General features: G+C 35.9%; 1 protein-coding gene across 3 annotated transcripts in view; it reads right to left on the bottom strand.

The window, feature by feature from the left end:
* Positions 1-20,729, bottom strand: part of CTPS2 (CTP synthase 2) — a 156,375-nt gene extending 135,646 nt beyond the window's left edge. Inside the window, exons 1-4 of one of the 3 annotated variants that reach the window (XM_031958951.1) lie at positions 20,650-20,729; positions 17,994-18,200; positions 3,640-3,810; positions 2,454-2,554 (exon numbers count right to left, since the gene is read on the bottom strand). In XM_031958951.1, coding sequence (XP_031814811.1) covers positions 2,454-2,554; positions 3,640-3,810; positions 17,994-18,159 — 438 coding nt within the window. In that variant the 5' untranslated portion in view covers positions 18,160-18,200; positions 20,650-20,729. Of the gene's footprint in view, positions 1-2,453; positions 2,555-3,639; positions 3,811-17,993; positions 18,201-20,105; positions 20,583-20,649 lie in introns of those variants that run through there. The other 2 variants (XM_031958952.1, XM_031958953.1) reach the window with 2 other exon arrangements.
* Positions 20,730-22,037: the final 1,308 nt, after the last annotated feature.

The raw sequence follows: 22,037 nt of genomic DNA, 5'->3' as shown, positions 1-22,037 counted from the left end.
ACACGAACTGATGCTGAGTGAAATGAGCAGGATCAGGAGATCATTATATACTTTAACAACAATACTATATGATGACCAGTTCTGATGGACCTGGCCATCCTCAGCAATGAGATCAACCGAATCATTTCCAATGGAGCAGTAATTAACTGAATCACCTATGCCCAGAGAAAGAACTCTGGGAGATGACTAAAAACCATTACATTGAATTCCCAATCCTTATATTTATGCCCACCTACATTTTTGATTTCCTTCACAAGCTAATTGTACAATATTTCAGAGTCTGATTCTTTTTGTACAGCAAAATAACGGTTTGGTCATGTATACTTACTGTGTATCTAATTTATATTTTAATATATTTAACATGTACTGGTCATCCTGCCATCTGGGGGAGGGGGTGGGGGGGTAAGAGGTGAAAAATTGGAACAAGAGGTTTAGCAATTGTTAATGCTGTAAAGTTACCCATGCATATATCCTGTAAATAAAAGGCTATTAAAAAAAAAAAAAAAAAGAGGAGAGATATCCAAAAAATAAAAAAAATAAAATAAGAGAGTTGGGCTAGATCCCTTGGAATCATAGTTTAAGAATGTCCAAAGGGACCCTGAAAATCTTCAAATCCAACAGTTTCATTTTACAGACCAGAAAACTAAAGTCTCCCCTCTCACAGTAATTTAAGTACTACAAAAGTCAAGATTTGAACGCAGGTATCTTGACACTAGAAAGAGTTCTTTTTGTCCTCATTCCTTCCCAGGTGTCAGTCCCATGATCTTAAATGCAAACATTAGAGTAACAGAGGGAAGAACCATTTAACACCTGTCCCAGTCCAGCTGTGCTAAGACTAAGCTAATAACAGCTGCCTTCCAAAGCCAAGCCAGTTAAACATCAAAGGTAAGAATGTCAAGCCATGAAACATGAGGTACAACTGAAAAAGGCACATGGGAACGGGATCACAAGGTCACCACAACTGACCAACCAACAATAATTTTTTCATGCCATGGGAAAAGGATAAGACCTTCATTTGCTATAGATGAATAGAGAATTTCCCTTGATCCAGTAAAAAAGTCAGTGTATATATTATTGTTCTATAAAAAATGATAAGCAGGCTGATTTCAGAAAAGCCTGAAAAGACTTAACATGAACTGATGCTGAGTGAAACAGGCAGAACCAAAAGAACATTGTACACAGTAACAAGATTATGTGATGATCAACTGTAATGGACTTGGCTCTATTCAACAATGAGGTGATTCAAAGTCAATTCCAATAGACTTATAATGGAAAGTGCTATCTGCCTCCAGAGAGAAAATTATGGATCCTGAATGTGGATCAAAGCACAGTATTTTCACTTTTTTGTTGTTTGGTTGCTTGATTTTTTTCTTTCTTATGTTTTTTCCCTTTTGGTGAGATTTTTTTTTTGTACAACATGATGAATATAAAAATATGTTTGAAAGAACTACATGTTTAACCTATGTTGAACTGTTTGCTGTCTTGGGAAGAGGAGACAGGGAAAGAGAGAAAAAAAATTGTGGAAGACAAGATTTTGCAAAGATGCTACCTTTGCATGTATTTGGAAAAATAAAATACTATTTAAAAAAATAAAATATGAGATTTCAGAAAGGCAGCAAATAGAGTACTAGATCTGGAGTCAAAAAGTTGAGGCTCAAATAGCTGTGACCCTAAGTTAGTCATTTAACTTCAGTTTGTCAAAGTTTCCTGATCGGTAAAATGGGCATGATAATAATAGTCCCCCAAAGGGGGATGTCAAAATGTTGTGATGGCAAAATGAGTTAACATTTTAAAAGTACTACATAAATGCTAGCTCTTATTCTTACTGCAGAATTATTTTTTCCATTGGGTTATTCCAGCCATCATGTTAAGATACAGGGATTCTGTTCTAAAAAATATTTCCTGAAACTACTATCTATATAAATGTGAGTGGGTGATTCAGGTTAGATTCCTTCAGCATTGATTGGTGTTAGGGAGGACTGTATAGAAAGGAAGATGATTGAAAGTTATGAACAACTGAGATATCTGACGTTAAATTTATGGAAACAGTAAACACTTGTATCCAAATAATTTTATTGCTAATAAGAATAGTTAGCAATTATAGAGAGCTTTACGGTTTACAAAGCACTTTACAAACATTATTTCATTTGATCCTCATAATACTAGGAAGTTGATGCTGTTATTAACCCAATTTTACAGAAAAGGAAACCAAGGCAGACATGTTAAATGACGTGCCGACAGTCATACAGCTAGTAAGTAAGAGGCCAAATTTGAACTCAGGTTTTCCTTACTCCCAGTACCACTTATAGCCATTAAACTTCACTTAAACATAAAGAACTATAAGCGACGTAAAAGCTTATGTTTAGGCTAGGTACCAAAAAAAAGACAGAAGGCTGCTGCTCATTCAGTAATGCTTATCAGTAAGAGTCAATACAAACATATCCCATACTTGCCTCTATGACACATATTTGGGGTTCTTCCTTGTGACCATCCACCGGAACTTTGGCCTGGTTCATCACCCATTCCTGAACAGCATCCGTAATATGAGGAACAACTAGAAAAGAAAACAAATGTAAAATTATTCATTACTGCTACTGAGTGTCTTTTTAAACTATTCTAACATAGATATAAAGTCTTCCAAATAATTAGCCTACCGACAATTCTTCTCTTCCTTAAATGAAAGTTGACAAGATATTTTTCTTATACAAAACAAATTAGACGTTTAATTACATTAACTCTCAAAAACTGATAGCTAAAGTTAACATTCTAATGATTCTTTACTGCATATGAATAAAATTAAGATATGTTCATTAAGAGCAGGACCAGGAGATCATTATATACTTCAACAATACTATATGATGATCGATTCTGATGGACCAGGCCATCTTCAGCAATGAGATGAACTAAATCAGTTCCAATGGAGCAGTAATGAACTGAAACAGCTACACCCAGTGAAAGAACTCTGGGAGTTGACTAAGAACCATTACATAGAATTTCCAATCCCTATAATTTTGTTGGCCTGCATTTTTTATTTCCTTCACAGGCTAATTGTACAATATTTCAGAGTCCGATTATTTTTGTACAGCAAAATAACAGTTTGGGCATGTATACTTACTTTGTATTTAATTTATACCATAATATAGTTAACATGTATTGGTCATCCTGCCATCTAGGGGAGGAGATGGGGTGAAGGAGGGGAGAAATTGGAACAAAAGGTTTGGCAATTGTCAATGCTGTAAAATTACCCGTGCATATAACTTGTAAATGAAAAGCTATTAAAAATTTAAAAAAAAAAAAAGATATGTTCATTAAGATTTATTTGAAATCTTTTCTAATCTTTTTTTCTAATCAAATATTCTCACCAGAAACTTAGATCCAATTTTAAATATTTAAACTGATCAACAAAAACCTTTGAGGATTTGAATTCACATTCAAGTCACAATATAATAAGATGTCAAAACTTCAGGGTTTTTTTTAAAAAGGAGAAATGATTCAGTTTAGTAAGATGAAAACACATGGCTATTTGCTATTTTACATGTTTATAATTTGTAGGTATAATATTTTATATAAAAAATGTATGCACACCACAGAAAATCAAAGCCTTCATTTTTTAAAAACTGAAAAAATTCATAGGCATACCTTGTACTGTTTTCCCCAAGTAATCACCATGTCTTTCTTTATTGATTACATGCTGATATATCTTTCCAGTAGTGATATTGTTGTCTTTATAAAGGTTAATATCCAAAAACCTTTCATAATTTCCCAAGTCCAGATCAACTTCTCCACCATCATTTAATACAAACACTTCACCTGAAAAAAAGATCAAAACAATGTTTAGAGTTTTTTAAAAAATAGCTTGGGACAGCTAGGTGATGCAACAGAAAGAGAACAAGGCCTGGAGTCAGAAGAACTAAGTTTATTTATTTATTTTGGTAAATATTCTTTTTTTTTTTTTTAATTAAAGGTTTTTATTTACAAAACATATGGATAGGTAATTTTTCAACACTGACCCTTGCAAAACCTTTTGTTCCAAATTTTCCCTTCCTTTCCCCCACCCCCTCCAATGGCAGGTAGTCCAATACATGTTAAATATGTTAAAATATATGTTAAATCCAATATATGTATACATATTTATAGTTATCTTGCTGTACAAGAAAAATCAAATCAAGAAGAAAGAAAAAAAAAAACGAGAAAGAAAACAAAATGCAAGCAAAAAACAATAGTGAGAAGGCTATGTTGTGGTTCACACTCAGTTCCCACGGTCCTCTCTCTGGGTGTAGATGGCTTTCTTCATCACTGAACAAGTGGCACTGGTTTAAATCATTTCATTGTTGAAGAGAGCCATGTCCATTAGAATTGATCATTGTATAGTCTTGTTGTTACTTACACGAACTGATGCTGAGTGAAATGAAATGTTGTTTTACTTCAACAACAATACTATATGATGACCAGTTCTGATGGACCTGGCCATCCTCAGCAATGAGATCAACCAAATCATTTCCAATGGAGCAGTAATGAACTGAACCAGCTATGCCCAGAGAAAGGACTCTGGGAGATGACTAAAAACCATTACATTGAATTCCCAATCCCTATATTTATGCCCACCTGCATTTTTTATTTCCTTTACAAGCTAATTGTACAATATTTCAGAGTCTGATTCTTTTTGTACAGCAAAATAACGGTTTGGTCATGTATACTTATTGTGTATCTAATTTATATTTTAATATATTTAACATCTACTGGTCATCCTGCCATCTGGGGGAGGGGGTGGGGGGTAAGAGGTGAAAAATTGGAAGAAGAGGTTTGACAATTGATAATGCTGTAAAGTTACCCATGCATAAAACCTGTAAATAAAAGACTATTAAATAATAAAAAAAAAAATAGTCTTATTGTTACTGTGTATTATGATCTCCAGGTTCTGTTCATTTCACTTAGCATCAGTTCATGTAAATCTCTCCAGGCCTCTCTGAAATCATCCAGCTGGTCATTTCTTACAGAACAATAATATTCCATAACATTCATATACCATAACTTATTCAGCCATCTTCCAATTGATGGGCATCCACTCAAGTTTCCAGTTTCTTACAACTAACAAGAGGGCTGCCACAAACATTTTTGCACATGTGGGTCCCTTTCCCTCCTTTAAGAGGGAAATAAGCCTTTGGGATATAAGCCCAGTAGAAACACTGCTGGATCAACTGGTATGCACAGTTTGATAACTTTTTGAACATAGTTCCAAATTGCTCTCCAGAATGGTTGGATCCATTTACAGTTACATCAACAATGTATTTGTGTCCAAGTTTTCCCACACCCCCTCCAACAGTGGTCATTATCATTTCCTGCCATCTTAGCCAATCTGACAAGTGTGTAGTGGTATCTCAGAGTTAAGACCTAAGTTTAAATCAACTTCAGAAACATACTAGATGTATGACCTTGAGTCAATCAATTAATCTTGTTTGCCTTATTTTCTTCATCTGTAAAATGAGCTGGAGAAAGAAATAGCAAACTACTCAATATCTTTGTCAAGAAATTCCCAAATGGGGTCAGACATGACTGAAAAATGATTCGACAACAAAAAATAATTTTAGCATCCTAATAAATATGAAAACTTTCTATCATACTTTAACAGGAATAAGGCTAAATAAGGCCTCGACTTATGATTTCACTGTCAGTTTAATCAATAAGCACTTATTAAATGCCTGTTTTTGTACCAGGAGCTACTACTCTCAAAAAATTGCTTTCAAAATACTTTAAATCACTGTTAGAAAAATGCAAATTAAACAACTCTGAAGGATCACTTCACACTTCTCAGACTGCCTAAAATGACAGGAAAAGATAATGATAAATGTCAGAGGGAAAGTGAAAAAACTAGGATTCTAATAAATTGTTGGTAGAGTTTACAATCATTCTAGAGAGCAATTTGAAGCTATGCAAGGCTCAAAATGGTGCATATCCTTTGACCTAGCAGTGTTTCTCTTAGGCCTATATCCCAAAGAGATCTTAAAGGAAGGAAAGGGCCCCACATGTGCAAAAATGTTTATAATAGCCCTTTTGGAAGTGGCAAGGAATTGGAAACTGAGTGAATGCCCATCAGCTGGGGAATGGCTGAATAAGTTATGGTATATGAATGTTATGGAATATTATTGTTCAATAAAAATGATCAGCAGGATGATTTCAGAAAGGCCTAGAGAGCTGATGCTAAGTGAAATGAATAGAACCAAGAAAACCCTGTAAACAGCAATAAAATTATGTGATGATCAGCTGTGACAGATTTGTCTTTTCAACAATGAAGTGATTCAAGCCAGTTTTAAGACTTGTGATGGACAGAGCCATCTGCATCCAGAGAAACTTCTATGGGGATTGAAGGTAGATCGTAACATAGTATTTTCACCTTTTTTGTTGTTATTGTTTGCTTGCTTGTTTTTTTCCTTGGTTTTTCTTTTGATTTGATTTTTCTTATGCGACATGATAAATGTGGAAATATGTTTAGAAGAATTATTTATTCTTATTTAACTTATATGGGATTACTTGTTGTTTAGGAGGAGGGAAAAAACTTGGAACACAAGATTTTGCAAGGGTGAATGATGAAAACTAGCTTTGCATATATTTTGCTTTTTGTTTTGTTTTGTTTTTGTTTTGTTTTTTTTTTTTGCTGAGGCAATTGGGGTTATGTGACTTGCCCGGGGTCACACAGCTAGGAAGTGTTAAGGCTGGTGATTAAGTGACTTGCCCAGCTAATAAAGATCTGAGCCCAGATCCATCTTCCTAACTCCAGGCCCAGCATTTGTGGACTATGATGCCTCCTAACGGCCCACCTTAATGACATGCTACAGCTAAAAAATACATTTAACTTAATAAAAATCTCAATTTTTTCAACTTAGGCTGGTCCTGGGATTGTGAACATTACTGTTCATCATCTGTCCATTCTCAAAGCCTTTTCAGCTTAGTAGGATTTGCCAAACCTCAAGTTTTGCTGAGAGGCAAGAGCCTAAGATCATCTCCACTATACAATGAAGTATAAAAGTATTGATGTGAAATATCTGTGTGTACAGTGTATGTATATTCTGCCTAATAACTTTTATTTCACTAAAAACAATCTAGAGTCCAAAAAATCATTTTAAAGACTCTACTTTTAATCAATATGTTTGAATGAAAACCTCTAGCAAAAATTTTACTAATAAACAGGAGAAACACCTGCTTTTTTCATCCAAAAAATGGAAACTAAAAGGATCACTTCCCTCTTATTGGGGACTGGTTAAATAAATGATATAAGGATATTATTCCCTAAGAAATGAAATTTCTCTTTTTTGTATTTAATATTTTATTTTTTTAATTATATATAAAAACAATTTAAAAGTTCTTTTTTTCATATTTTGAGTTCCAAATTCTTTCCTTTTCTTTCTCCTCATTAAGAAGGCAAGTAATTTGAAATAGGTATATAGTTAGGGAAAACTGGGGAGATTTCTAAAAAGTAATGTCGAGTGAAATAAGCAGAACTAAAAGAACAATGTAAAATTTGTCAACAATATTATAAAGATTTGGAACGTTGATCAGTGCAATGATTAAACTACTATCCTCAGAGGGCTGATGATAAAATATAAACCCTACCACTTGTCAGAGAAGTGAAGTATTTAAAATTTAGAACAAGACATACATTTTTAAGCAGGGCTAGTCTGTGAGTTTGTTTTACAGGACTATGAATTTTGTTATAAAGGTTTTCCTTTTTTCTCTTTTTAAAAGTTGCTTATAATTGGGGGTAGTAGAAGGGAGAGATAAATGCTTGGAAAATTAATTTTTTTAAACAAAATGAGACATAGGGTTTTTTTTTTTTAAAGGAAATGCCTCCAGTCTTTTGATGAAACCTGTTATTGTCTTCTGAATCTGTTTACTTAAAATTTTCCATTCTTAATTTTTTTTTTTCCAAATGTTGCTTTTCCAAATTTATCATATTTCACAAAAGACTTTAAAAAAGTAATAATTTACTTCAGAGCACCAGTATCTTCTGCTTTGAAATTGTTAGGACTAAATTTTGAATTAGATTATTTTGAATAAAACTTCAATTTTTAGAAAGATAATAGGAAATAATGCAAAGATGTTTCTTTTTTTTAGCACAACTGTAAGGACAGCCATTAATTAAGAAGAAATGTCTCTAAGTCTCCATTATACTTGGCTAAACATGGACCATCCTTATTATGGGTCAGCTTTTCTAAAGCTGTTTAGAAGAATTAAACATCTTATTGACAATTCCAAACTCAGTTTGAAGCCTCAATTGTCAATGCTGGAAATCATAGTGAAAAATATCCAACTGTCTGAAGAAGCATTCTTATACCTCATAATAATTCCCATAAGTAATTTTTCTGTCTGGCAACCCTCTCTTATTCTGAAGCTGAAAAAAAAAAAGCCAGATTAAAAGAACTCATGATTATAATTCTCTGTGCTTAATACATAGCTGATTTACTTCCTGCTTAAAATTCATTTTAATCCATTAACCCAGGATTGCAGAAAGAAGCCAAGTTTAATATCTTCAACATTTTCATTGGCAGCAATTTTCTCAGGTCTCCAAATTGTGAGGATAGGCCATGTGCCCCAATCCTGTGATACCTCAATGCATCTTCAATTATTTTGGGTATATATTGAAATAAATTTTCTTTGAATTCATTCCACTGTGAAAGTGAATTTTCGGGGACAGTTAGATGACACACCCACCCTGGGTATGCATTCAAATCCAACCTCACTTGCTAGCTGTGGAACCCTCATTGCTTCCAAAAACAAAAAAAAAAAAGTGAATTCTCAAATTCCAAAGCCTTTTTCCATACTTGGAGACAGTAGTTGTGACACCAAAACTAATTCCAAAAGTATGGAAACAATTGTTTTTGTAATTAATATTAACATTATTTTTAAAACCATATTAGAAAAAATTATTTTTAAAAATCTGTACTAAAAAAATTCTTGTCATCTCCACAAGATTGAGCCCAATATTATTCTCGTTCTAATTTTTTCTTGTCCACTAGTCACTTCTCTGCTGACTATAATCATACCCAAGTCTCTCCATTTACCTTCCCAAAAAATTTCACTAGATTTCACCATCCTCACTAGATATATTCTATCTTTTTTTCCCTTTGTCAAATTCCTTGAAAAAACTACCCATGTTCAGTGCTTCCAGTTATCATTCTTTTAAGCACTCAAAAATCTGGCTTCCAAACTTTACCACTGAATTGAAACTGCTCTTATTGATGCTTTTAATTGCTAAATTTAATGGGCTCTTCTCAACCCTCATCTTTCCTAACTTTGTCAACTGGAATGGAAGCAGCCCCCAATCTGCGAGTGGCCCACAAAGTAGGCTTGAGTTAGGAGAGTCAGGACACAAACAGAAATTTAATTAATTTCAAAGTGAAATAATGAACAGGCAGAAGCCCACCTATTAAGAGGAGGGCTTAATGCTGCTAATTCTGGGGTCACTTATATACAAGAAAAGGATTGGCCCACAACACAGTCATTATTAGATCCAGAGACAGTTCTCATGGTTAGCATTTTTTGGGACAATACTTTGGTGTCTCAAGTTTTGGGGGATAATGGCCACACTTATGGGACACAGAACAAGAATTCTCTGATGGGGAGAGAAGACCCTGGGAAATAACAGGAGCACCCTCAGTGAACATCTGGTACTGGTCCAAGCAATACACTTTGCCAGAGGATGAGATTATACTGAGCACAAAGGATTATTTTTAGCCAAGCTTAGGATATAGCCTGCTGGCCAGGTCTCAGCTCTAGGAAACAGTTATCTACAAAATAGTTTGACAACTTCTTTTTAGCATTTGAAACTATTGGTTACTCTTTCCTCCCAGATGCTATCTCTTTTTTGAGTTTTTGTGATGCTACTCTCTCCTGAACTTTGGCTACATAATGAGAAGACAGGATTCATTGGAAAGACCTTGAACAAGCTATGGGAACTGAGTGTGGATCACAACATAGCATTTTCACTTTTTTTTTTATTTGCTTATATTTTGTTTTCTTTCATTTTCTTTTTGACCTAATTTTTCTTGTACAGCAAGATAATTGTACAAATTTATATACATATATTGGATTTAACATATATTTTTAACATGTTTAACATATATTGAATTACTTGCTACCTAGGGAAAGGGTTAGGGGGAAGGAAAAGAAAATTTGGAACACAAGGTTTTGCAAGGGTCAATGTTAAAAAATTATCCATGCATTTGTTTTGAAAATAAAAAGCTTTTCAAGGTTGCCCACTATCACTAGTACCATTCAATATTGTATTAGAAATGCTAGCTTTGGCAATAAGAGAAGAAAAAAAAGATTAAAGAAATTAGAGTAGGTAATGAAGAAACCAAATTATCACTCTTTGCAGATGATATGATGGTATATTTAAAAAATCCTAGAGAATCAACTAAAAAACTATTAGAAGCAATCCACAACTTTAGCAAAGTTGCAGAATACAAAATAAATCCACATAAATCATTAGCATTCTTATATATCACTAACAAAATCCAACAGCAAGAGATACAAAGAGAAATTCCATTTAAAATAACTGTTGATAATATAAAATAATTGGGAACCTATCTGCCAAGGCAAAGTCAGGAACTATATAAGCAAAACTACAAAACACTTTCCAGACAAATAGTCAGATCTAAGCAATTGGAAAAATATCAAGTGCTCTTGGATAGGTCAAGCAAATATAATAAAGATGACAATACTACCTAAATTAATCTATTTACTTAGTGCTATACCAAATTCCCAAGAAACTATTTTACTGACCTAGAAAAAAATAACGAAATTCATCTGGAAGAACAAAAGGTCAAGAATTTCAAAGGAATTAATGAAGAAAAAAAGCAAATGAAGGTGGCCTAGCTGTACCAGATCTAAAATTATATTATAAAGCAGCAGGCATCAAAACCATTTGGTAGTGGCTAAGAAATAGAGAAGTAGATCAGTGGAATAGGTTAGGTTCAAAGGACAAAATAGTCAATAACTATAACAATCTAGTGTTTGACAAACTCAAAGACCCCAGATTTTGGGATAAGAACTCATTGTTTGACAAAAACTTCTGGGAAAATTGGAAATTAGTATGCCAGAAACTAGGCATTGACCACACAACACCATATACCAAGATAAGGTTAAAATGGGTTCATGATCTAGGCATAAAGAATGAATTTGTGATCAAAGAAGAAGTAGAAATCATTACTGATTACAAAATAGATAATTTTGATTATATTAAGTTTAAAGTATTTATTTATTTATTTATAGACCAATACATTTAACATGTATTGGTCTACCTGCCATCTAGGGGAGCAGGGAGGGGGAAGGAGAGGAAAAGTTGGAACAGAAGGTTTTGCAAGGGTCAATGCTGAAAAATTACCCATGCATATACTTTGTAAATAAAAGCTATGATAAATAAATAAATTTTTAAGCAATAAAAACTAATGCAAACAAGGTTAGAATGGAAGCATTTTTACATCCAAAGGTTCTGATAAAGGCCTCATTTTTAAAATATATAAAGAATTGACTCAAATTTATAATAGTTCAAGCCATTCTCTAATTGATAAGTGGTCAAAGGATATGAAACAGACAATTTTCAAATGAAGAAATTGAAACTATTTGTAGTCACATGAAAAGGTACTCCAATAATAATGATTAATCAGAGAAATGCAAATTAAGAAACTCAGATACAACTACACACCTGTCATATTGGCTAAAATGGTAGGAAATGATAATGACCAATGGTGGAGGGGATGTGGGAAAACTGGGACACTGATACATTGCAGATGGACCTGTGGATGGATCCAACCATTCTGGAGAGCAATTTGGAATTATGCTCAAAAAGTTATCAAACTGTGAATGCCCTTTGATCCAGCAGTGTTTCTACTGGGCTTATATCCCAAAGGCTTATTTCCCTCTTAAAGGAGGGAAAGGGACCCACATGTGCAAAAATGTTGCACATGTGTACAAAAAAAAAAAAAAAAGCCCTCTTGTTAGTGACAAGAAACTGGAAACTGAGTGGATGCCCATCAATTGGAGAATGGCTGAATAAATTATGATATATGAATGTTATGGAATATTATTGTTCTGTAAGAAACAACCAGCTGGATGATTTTAGAGAAGCCTAGAGACTCTTACATGAACTAATGCTAAGTGAAATGAGCAGAACCAGGAGATCATTATACATGGCAACAACAAAACTATACAACAATCAATTCTGATGGAAGTGCCTCTCTTCAATATTGAGATGATTCAGACCAGTTCCACTTGTGCAGTGATGAAGGGAGTCCATCTACATCCAGAGAAAGGACCATGGGAACAGAGTATGGAACACAACATAGCATTCTCACTCTTTCTGTTGTTATTTGCTTCCATTGTGTTTTTCTTTTAATTCCTTCTTGATCTAATTTTTCTTGTGCAGCAAAGTAACTATATGAATATGTATACATATATTGGATTTATTGTGTATTTCAACATATTTAACATGTATTGGACTACCTGCCAGCTAAAGAAGGAGGTGGGGGGAAGGAAGGGAAAATTTGGAACAAAAGGTTTTGCAAGGGTCAATGTTGGAAAAATTACCCATGCATATGTTTTATAAATAAAAAGCTTTAATTTAAAAAATTTTTAAAATTAAAAAAGAAAAAGCTTTAATAAAAAAACATGAATACAAAAATACAAATAAAAATTTCAAATTAAAAAAGAAATCTAGTTTTAAAGAAAAAACTTTAATAAAAGAAAACATTTAAAGAGTTAAAATGTCAAAAAAAAAAAAAAAAAAAAAAAAAAAAAGGGAAAAGACCTCTATTCTCTCCTGAACTTTGGCCACAAAGAAGACCAAATTCACTAGAAAAGACCCTGACGTTGTGAAATATTGAAGGCAAAAGGAAAACAGGACACAGGATGAGAAAGAGAGATCCGGACATAGGAATAACAAACATGGACTTGGATTTCAAGAGAATGGAAGACAAAAGGCCCTGGTGAGCCCCAGCTCAATAACAGTACTTCTCCTTGTTCTCCTTCTACCTAGTTGGCATCATCTTTTCAGTCTCCATGCTGGCTCATTCATTATCAAAGTCACTAACTCCAGCCAAGGCCCTCTTCCTTTTTCTCACATGGTCCCATGAGGTTAGGTCCATAGGTCTATCTCTATGTATATGATTCCTAAATCTCTAGACTTTTCTTTGAATTCCAGTCCCATATTACCAACTCATTATTAGATATTTCCAATAGTTCTAAAGCAGAGCTCATCAACTTTCACTCAGTCTATTCTTCTTCCCCACTTCCCCTATCACTACTGAGAATACCAACTTTCTAAAGACTCAGGTTCACAATCTTGGCCTCATCATCCCACATACCTAATGCACTGCCAAATCTTTTTTTTTTATACATTGGTACCAAATGTGAACCTACAATTAGGTGTTTCAGTGGATAAACCTCTAGGCCTGGAGTCAGGAATACCCGAGTTCAAATTCAACTTCAAACACTTTCTAGCTGTGTGATCCTGGGCAAGCCACTCAACCAATGTTTACCTTAATCCACTGGAGAAAGAAATAGAAACTGATTCTTTGCCAAGAAAACAATAAGATCCATGGGATCATGAACAATGAAGCAACAATACCTACCATGTATTCCCTCAATGCTGGCCCACTGGTTGTTCTGGACATACTATGCCATTACACTTTGCCCCCATCCCCTCACTGGACTGCATTCCTTTCTCAACTCCGCTATTCCATAATTTTCTTCAAAATTCAGCTTGATTTAGTTCTACAATCAATGGCATAATGCCCCTTTTCTGATTCCCCTACATGCTTGTGTACCACCCTCCAAAACTGCCTCAGCTCCATTTTGCAAATTCTTATGATGTATCAGAAACCCCAATAGACCAAAAGAGACCAACAGACCCCAAAACTTTTCAAATACACTCAAGCATCTTGGCCTTGGGAACAATATAGTCACCTTCGGAACGTAGCTATTGGAAAGGATATAGCACAGCCTTGGAGAATGTGTGTGAAAGAAAGGGAGTTGGACCTGATATCTTTATTCTACCAATGTATCCTTCAAGGATATCTGGTTTGTCATACAAAAGTCTGGGCTTCTATCTTTCATCTGGACTCAAAGAGTACTTCTTAGTTTTCTGAGAGAAGGGAAGAGGGGGTGCACTGTTAGCTCTCATTACCAAACATCCCACCAACAATGCTGACCCCAATCTTATGTCATTTACCCTGCTCTGTTCTTTGTTCCGTATACCCCAACTCCATTTTTCACGTTTTTTTCTATAAATTTAACTATTTGTTCCTAGCTCTTAGCTATCTTCCTCTTGAGAAGTTAGCCTGCTTTAATTAGCATTACAATTATAATCTTTGCCTCCTGACTTAGAAATTACCTAAGCTTCCAAATTCTTTGGGGATACCCCACAACACCAGTCCAGAATCCCAATACATTTTGGGGATTCCCTATGCCCCTGAACTTTAATACTTATGTGTGTGTAAAATAAATATATTTGAGAGAGAAAAAGAGAGAGTAATCTCCCCTATTAGAATATAAGCTACTTGAGCTTAGAAAATGTTTCATTTTTGTCCTGGCACACACTGATGTGGAGGGGAAGGAACCCACAGGCAGAATCTATATTAATCAAAGAATTATAAAGTGAAATCTTGAAAAGACTTTAGAAATCCTTTTTTTCAGACCCCTCATTTACTATTGAAGGGACTAGAGTCGAAGAATTTAACTGATTTGCCAAAGGTCTTATGGTAACAGAACTAAGATTATCACAATATTAATATTAAAAACTTTGTTAATCGACTTTGTACTTTTGCGCTCTCTGCCTCTCTGTCTTTCTGTCTGTCTCTCTCCCTTTTCCAACTTAATTTGTCACACTTCAAAAATCTTATGTCAGGACTTATCTCCCAACCATCCCAAACTGCCTCATTCTCCAACTTCTCTGGAGCCCATCCAACCCCATTCAATCATGATTTTCCAATCTAAATTACTCAGGCAATTTTAAGTTACCTATGCAAAAAAAAAAAAAAGAAAAGAAAAGAAAACACTTATTTGACTTTGGAATAAATTTAGATCTCTCTTAACTATAACTAAATTAGGCTATTAGTAAAATTTGTTTGAAATTATCTCAGATTTGACAAGTGATTCAATGAAGTAGTTAAGCAGAAATATACAAAAGTAACTCAGGAGCTTTAATTTACAGTTTAAAAGCCTCTTTATAGGCCACTTTAGGATCCAATTTAGGAAATTTTAAATCAAATCAACAAGGTAGAGTTGTGAAATGATTCAACCATTCTGAAAAGCAATCTGGAGCTATGCCCAAAGGGCTATAAAACTATGCATTCTGACCCAGCAGTGCTATTACTAGGTATGTATCCCAAGGAAATCATAAAAGAGGGAAAAGGACCCACATGTGCAAAAAATGTTTGTAGCTGCTCTTTTTGTGATGGCAAAGAATTGGAAAAGGAGTGGATGCCCATCAATTGGGGAATGGTTGAACAAGCTGTGGTACATGAAAGTAATGGAATATTACTGTTCTTTAAAAAATGATGAACAAGCTGGTTATAGAAAGGCCTGGAAAGATTTACGTGAATTGATGTTGAGAGAAACAAGCAGTATCAGGAATATAGTGTTCACAGTAACAGCAAGAGTGTGTGGTGATGATCAACTATGAAAGGTTTAGTTCTTCTCAGTAGTTCAGTGATCCAAAGCAATCCCAATAGACTTTGGACAGAAAAAGAACTAAAGAGATTGAATGTAAATCAACATATGCTATGTTCCCTTTTTTTATTCTGTTTTTTTATCTCTTCCATGGTTTTTCTCTCCCAACAATTAAAAAAAAAAATCAAATTAACAAGCATCTTCTACGTACTAGATACTGTGCTAAGTGACAGAGATATGAAACAGTCTCTACTCACAAAGAAATATGTTGAGACACTGGACAAGTGGATAGAGAATTAACCGTAGACTCATGATAATCTAAATTCAAATCCTGCTTCTAATACTATAGTTGTATGACCATAGATTCAACCTCTCATTGTGCCAGAAAACTCTTAACATTGTACTGTTTGCAGGACATTTGCTGATCACTGGAGAGATAGAAGGAATGTCCCATACTGAAAAAGTCAGAGGTCCAATTTTTTTTTAAGGGGCTTAAAATTTAAAGACCATTTTCAGAGGATAAAGAGCTGAGTCAAAAGTTTCAGGCTAGTGGCAAAAAATTGGAAAATGAGTAAATGCCAATCATTTGAGGAATGTCTGAATAAACTATGGTATATGAAAGTAATGGAATATTGTTGTTCTATTAAAAATGATGAACAGGCTGATTTTAGAAAGGCCTGGAAAGATTTACATGAATTGATACTAAATGAAACAAGCAGAACCAGGAAAACATTGTACACAGCAATAGCAAGACTGTGCAATGATCAACTATGATTAGACTTGGTTCTTCGCATTGGTTCAGTGATCCAAGGAAATCCTAATAAGCTTTGGATAGAAAAAAAAACATCTGCATTCAGAGAACTATGATGACTGAATGTAAATCAACACATGCTATGTTCATTTTCTTTTTTCTTCATTTTTTTTCCTTGTTATTTTTCCCTTTTATTTTGCTTTTTCTCTCCAAATATGATTTATATGAAAATATATAAAAAACGATGTACACATATAACCAAAAAAATGTTTTCTATGTAACTTGAGAAACTAAAAAAATTTTTTTAATGGAAAAAAAAGTTTCAGGCTATAGGTCAGTTGTTTTCTTAAATAACAAGCTGCACAGTGTTACTACTGGGCTTATCCCAAAGGGATTATAAAGAAGGGAAAGTGGCCTGTATGTGCACGAATATTTGTGGCAGCCCTTTTGTAGTGGCTAGAAACTGGAAACTGAATGGATGCCCCTCAGTTGGAGAATGGCTGAATAAACTGTGGTATATGAATATTATGGAATATTACTGTTCTGTAAGAAATGACCAACAGGATGATTTCAGAAAGGCCTGGAGAGACTTACACGAACTAATGCTGAGTGAAATGAGCAGGACCAGGAGATCATTATATATTTCAACAACAATACTATATGATGACCAGTTCTGATGGACCTGGCCATCCTCAGCAAGGAGATCAACCAAATCATTTCCAATGGAGCAGTAATGAACTGAACCAGCTACGCCCAGAGAAAGAACTCTGGGTGATGACTAAAAACCATTACATTGAATTCCCAATCCCTATATTTATGCCCACCTGCATTTTTGATCTCCTTCACAGGGTAATTGTACAATATTTCAGAGTCTGATTCTTTTTGTACAGCAAAATAACGGTATACTTATTGTGTTTCTAATTTATATTTTAATATATTTAACATCTACTGGTCATCCTGCCATCTGGGGGAGGAGGTGGGGGGTAAGAGGTGAAACATTGGAACAGGAGGTTTGGCAATTGTTAATGCTGTAAAGTTACCCAAGCATATAACCTGTAAATAAAAGGCTATTAAATAAAAAATAAATAAATAAATAAATAAATAAATAAATAAATAACAAGCTGCAGCCACAGCAGAAATGTAAGAAATTTCCAGAAGCCAGGAAATCAAACAAGTCTAATCCAAAAGAATGGAGCAATGGTACCATAGTGCATAGAGTACCAGGCCTGAAATCAGACTCATGTCTCTGAATTCAAATTCAGCCTCAGATAGTCCCTAGCTGTATGACCCTGGGCAAGTCACTAAAACCCATTTGTTCAGTTTCCTGATCTGTAAAATGAGCTAGAAAAGGAAATGGCAAACCATTCCAGCATCTTTGCCAAAAAAAACCCAAAAAGAGTTCAGGAAGAGTAAGACATAACTGAACAACAACAAACCTCAAAGAAGAGGTATTAGGCTGTCCTAATATAGCTCACTCCCATTTGAATTTTTAATTTTTTCCTGAAATATATACCAACATCCCTAAGAAAGGTGAATCATGATGAATTAAATAGCCACAAAAGTATATTCTCTACTATACCATGCTCATAGGGCGAAAAGGTTCCAGCGTCAATGTTAATGTAGGGATCAATTTTGATGGCTGTCACTCGGAGACCACATGATTTTAGGATAGTACCGATGCTGCTTGCAATGATCCCTTTTCCAATGCCAGAGATGACCCCACCAGTGACCAGTATATACTTCATTGGCAACCCAAAGGCCAGAGGCCAGTACCCAAATCTGGAATCTGAAAGAAAAAAAGCAGTTATCACAGTTATTATTTTGTTTTGTTTTTTAATAAATTGGATATTTTGAGTTAAATTTTAAAAAGTAAAACACAGCTTACATCTGAATTTCAAAAAACACTCATTTCTACAGTCAGTTATAAACACTTGAAAAAGACCCTATTTTCAAGGTTTCCTAACTTTTGCTTTCAACAGCAGAAAGTGATGAGTATTCTATACAAACAAAGATGCCAATCTTAGAGTAATTCTATTCATTCCCAGGACACTTAATTCAAGCCTGTAAGAAGGAGGTGGAGGGAAACCTAAGATTTTGTGGTGTGTTAATATGAGAAAGGTATAGTTTTCTTTTCCTATCCCCCCCCCCCCCACACACACACACATCCTTTTATTTTGAAAAGCTTCTAGGAAGATTCAACTCTATTTGATTTTCCATCTAGAATTCTATGTTACTTCTCATCAATATATCCAAAACTGGATATCAACATATCCAATAAATTTCCTTTTTTTCCTTTCCAGGTTAAAGATCCAACTAAAAGACAATAATAATATACACTCAATTTATGGTATAGGGCAGGGCTTAAACTTTTTCCACTCCAGACCTCTTCTAGTCCAAGAAATTTTACAAGACTCCGAGTACATAAAATAGACATACAAATCAAACATTTACTGATAACAAATCACAATTTTGTGATCTCCTCCCCTCAGTTATCCCATATGTATACTATGAGTGTAAAAGGCAATAAATATTCCTTTTCAAATGTTTCTAACTCCTATAGAAGTTTCCTCACACTACAGGTTCTATTGCTCATTTCAAGATAGCCGTCCATCCTCTTATTAATTCTGTCAATATCTGCTCATCCTCTTATTAATTCTGTCAATATCTGCTGTCTCCAAAGTGAGCTCAGAAGAGGACATGGTCCTTTTGTATCTTATAGGCCCCTCTGGAATGAATATTAAAATACCAAGCTTTGAGTTCATCACATTCCCAACCTGAGTTGTTCCAATAGTTAAGGACTGATAAATCAAAACTGGTCCACAAAATACTTACTCAACATGTCTTCCTTTAAAGAGTTAAGTTACTTACAAATACAAATCTTGCTTCTTCCCACTATCCACTTCACAAACTTCTCTATGAGACAAGTATTTTAAACATTAAAGCATTGTATGAGCATGAATTTTGTAATTACTGTAAAGTAATTTTATAAAAAAAGTCTAATCATACATGCTTAAAGGCCAGTTTGTTCACACAAGTGCCGCCCATCCTTCAGTGAACTCATGCAGTCTTGCCTTAAGCAAGTTTTACAGCGGGTTTAGCAATCCTAAAGAATTTCTCAATAGGGTTCACCAGAACACTTCCAAGTTTAAGGGATTAAAATTTCACCCGCACTGTCTGAGGCTTTTAGCTACTGAAAGTCCTTCCAATTATGCAAGAAGCTTCAGACATGATGTCAACCAAAAATAGGAGTAATTTCATTACTTTTAGAAATACCAAAACGTTCCAAATGAATAAAATTCACTCGAGGCTTTAATTTTTATATAATAATTTTATACAAACTTTTCTCTGCGCGGAGAGAAAGGAAGACGTGCATTTATTTACCCAACAGAAAGTAAAGCAAAGAGCAAGAGACACTTCCATTCCCGCTCCACAGAGGGAGAAGTCCCCAAGAGGGTAGATGTTTTCGGGGAGAGTTAGGGGGACAAAGGCAGCGGTTGGAGGTAATTAACCTTTTTCTCTATGAAATTATGCTATCGGAAGAAAACTGAGGAAAAACAAGCAGAAGAGAGTTTTACTTAGTAGAGAGAGGCAGGTGCGAGGGCAGCAAAGATCAGCCTACCTTCTCCCCCTCCCCCGCAGCTTGGACCTCCCCACCTAAGTTCGCATCATAGCTCCTATTCCCCACACCCACCTTTTTTTTTTTTAATTTTAAGGGACACTTGAAGAAGGCTGTCCGGGCTGTGGGTCAGTGATTCCCAACTCCCAGGGAAGGAGGAGCGAGAGGAGAGCCGGAGAGCTTAACCGTAGCCGGAAAATGCGGGGAGAAGGACAAGCGTTAGCAGGACGGGGGCCGAGGAACGCCAGCACCAAAAGGCCAGACAAAGGAGGCCGTCCCGGGGGAGGCTCAGAGAGCCCAGTCCCGGGGTTCGAGGCCCGCAGCTGAGCCACGCAGCAACACTTCTGCGGGGCTCAGGACCGCGAACTCTCCTTCCTAGTCCCTCCACGCTTGCACTGCAAAGAGGGAGGCAGGGAGAAGGAGGAAGGAAGCGAGGAGGGGAGGCGTGGGGAGGTCTAGTGCAGAGGCCCAGGGCTGGGGAAGAAGGAGGCAGCCTCGTCCGCTCCCCAAAACAAGCATCCGTTCCCGAGAGCCAAGGGAGGGAGGGGGGAGCCTTAGAGGGCACGCGGGGAGGGGGGTGCGGGGCGGAAATTCCCGAGGACGCGCGGAGAGGCTTTACCTGAGCCCGAGCCTGGGAGGCGGAGGAGAGGAGGCGGGGGCGGCAATCACGAGCTCCTCCCACCGCCCCGCCCCGCCCCGCCCCCGGGCCACTTCTTAGCTCACCTGTCTGTGGCGCAGCTTCGGCTGGAGGGCGCGGCGGCGTGCGGGCCTACAATACTGGTGCGCGGGGCGAAGACGCCCCGGACCCAAAACCCAGATACCTGTGACCGGCCCCTTTGGCTTGGGCTGCCTTTGCTCCTCGGCGGCCCTTTTCCCCCCCACCCGCTTTGTGAACGGACCCTGTTTATTATCCGGCAGTCCAAGGAAATCGCCGTGCTCTGCGTTATTATTAATAAAGCTTTCATAGTTTAAAAAAAAGCAAATCCACCACCGACCACTGTGTGCAATCCTTTTATTTGCTCATGCTTACATAACTCTGGTTGCAGCTCTGGTTTCTCGGGGCTTTTAATGTGTTTCGGAAAGAAAGTTAGCAATAATAATGTCCTCTACCGGCTACTCACACAAAAAAATAAAAAAACTAACATTATTTTAAATTCACCAAAGAGAACAAGTTCAGTAGGGAGCTCCTATACAAGGTACAATTTTGAAAGTAAGGTGTAGTTTGTATAGGAGAATGTGTGTATCCTCTTTCTGTTGTTGTTTGCTTGCATTTTTGTTTTTCTTCTCAGGTTATTTTTGTTATGCCAAAGTTCCCTTTTAATGTTGTGACTCAGTTTCTCCAATTGTCCTATTTCTTTATTCCGCCTTAGGTTATAACCGTTCCCTCTTAATGTTGTGACTCAGTTTCTCCAATTGTCCTATTTCTTTATTCCGGTTAAACCGTTCCCTCTTAATGTTGTGACTCAGTTTCTCTAATTGTCCTGTTTCTTTATTCCGCCTTAGGTTATAACCGTTCCCTCTTAATGTTTGAGATAAAGGTTTTATAGACATTCCTTAATGTTTGGCAATTTATCCATTTTAGATGTCAGAATATCAGTAATGTCATTGTTCTTGTTATTCCATAAAAAGCTTGCTGCCCGGATGGACATGGATCCGTTTGTTGGTCCCAGTATTTCTCTCCATTTAATAAACTATTGAATTGGTCTCTAATCTCTGTCTTGCTCAGTTTCTTCGGCATTACAATTTTTACCTTTCTAAATCCGATTTTTCTTGTGCAACAAAGGAGAACGCTGTGTAAATATGTACACATATATTGTATTTAAGATATACTTTAACATGTTTAACATGTATGAGATTGCCTGCCATCTAGGGAAGGTAGTGAAAAGTTGGAACAGAAATGAGTGCGAGGGTCAGTGTTGAAAAATTACCCATGCATATGTTCTGTCAATAAAAAGCTATAATAATAAAAAAAAAGAAGAATGTGTGTATCGATGTGCATGTGGTTGT

Source organism: Sarcophilus harrisii, chromosome 3 (assembly GCF_902635505.1).
Source record: "Sarcophilus harrisii chromosome 3, mSarHar1.11, whole genome shotgun sequence".
Taxonomy (NCBI): Eukaryota; Metazoa; Chordata; class Mammalia; order Dasyuromorphia; family Dasyuridae; genus Sarcophilus; species Sarcophilus harrisii.
This window is presented reverse-complemented; position numbering and strand designations above follow the sequence as displayed.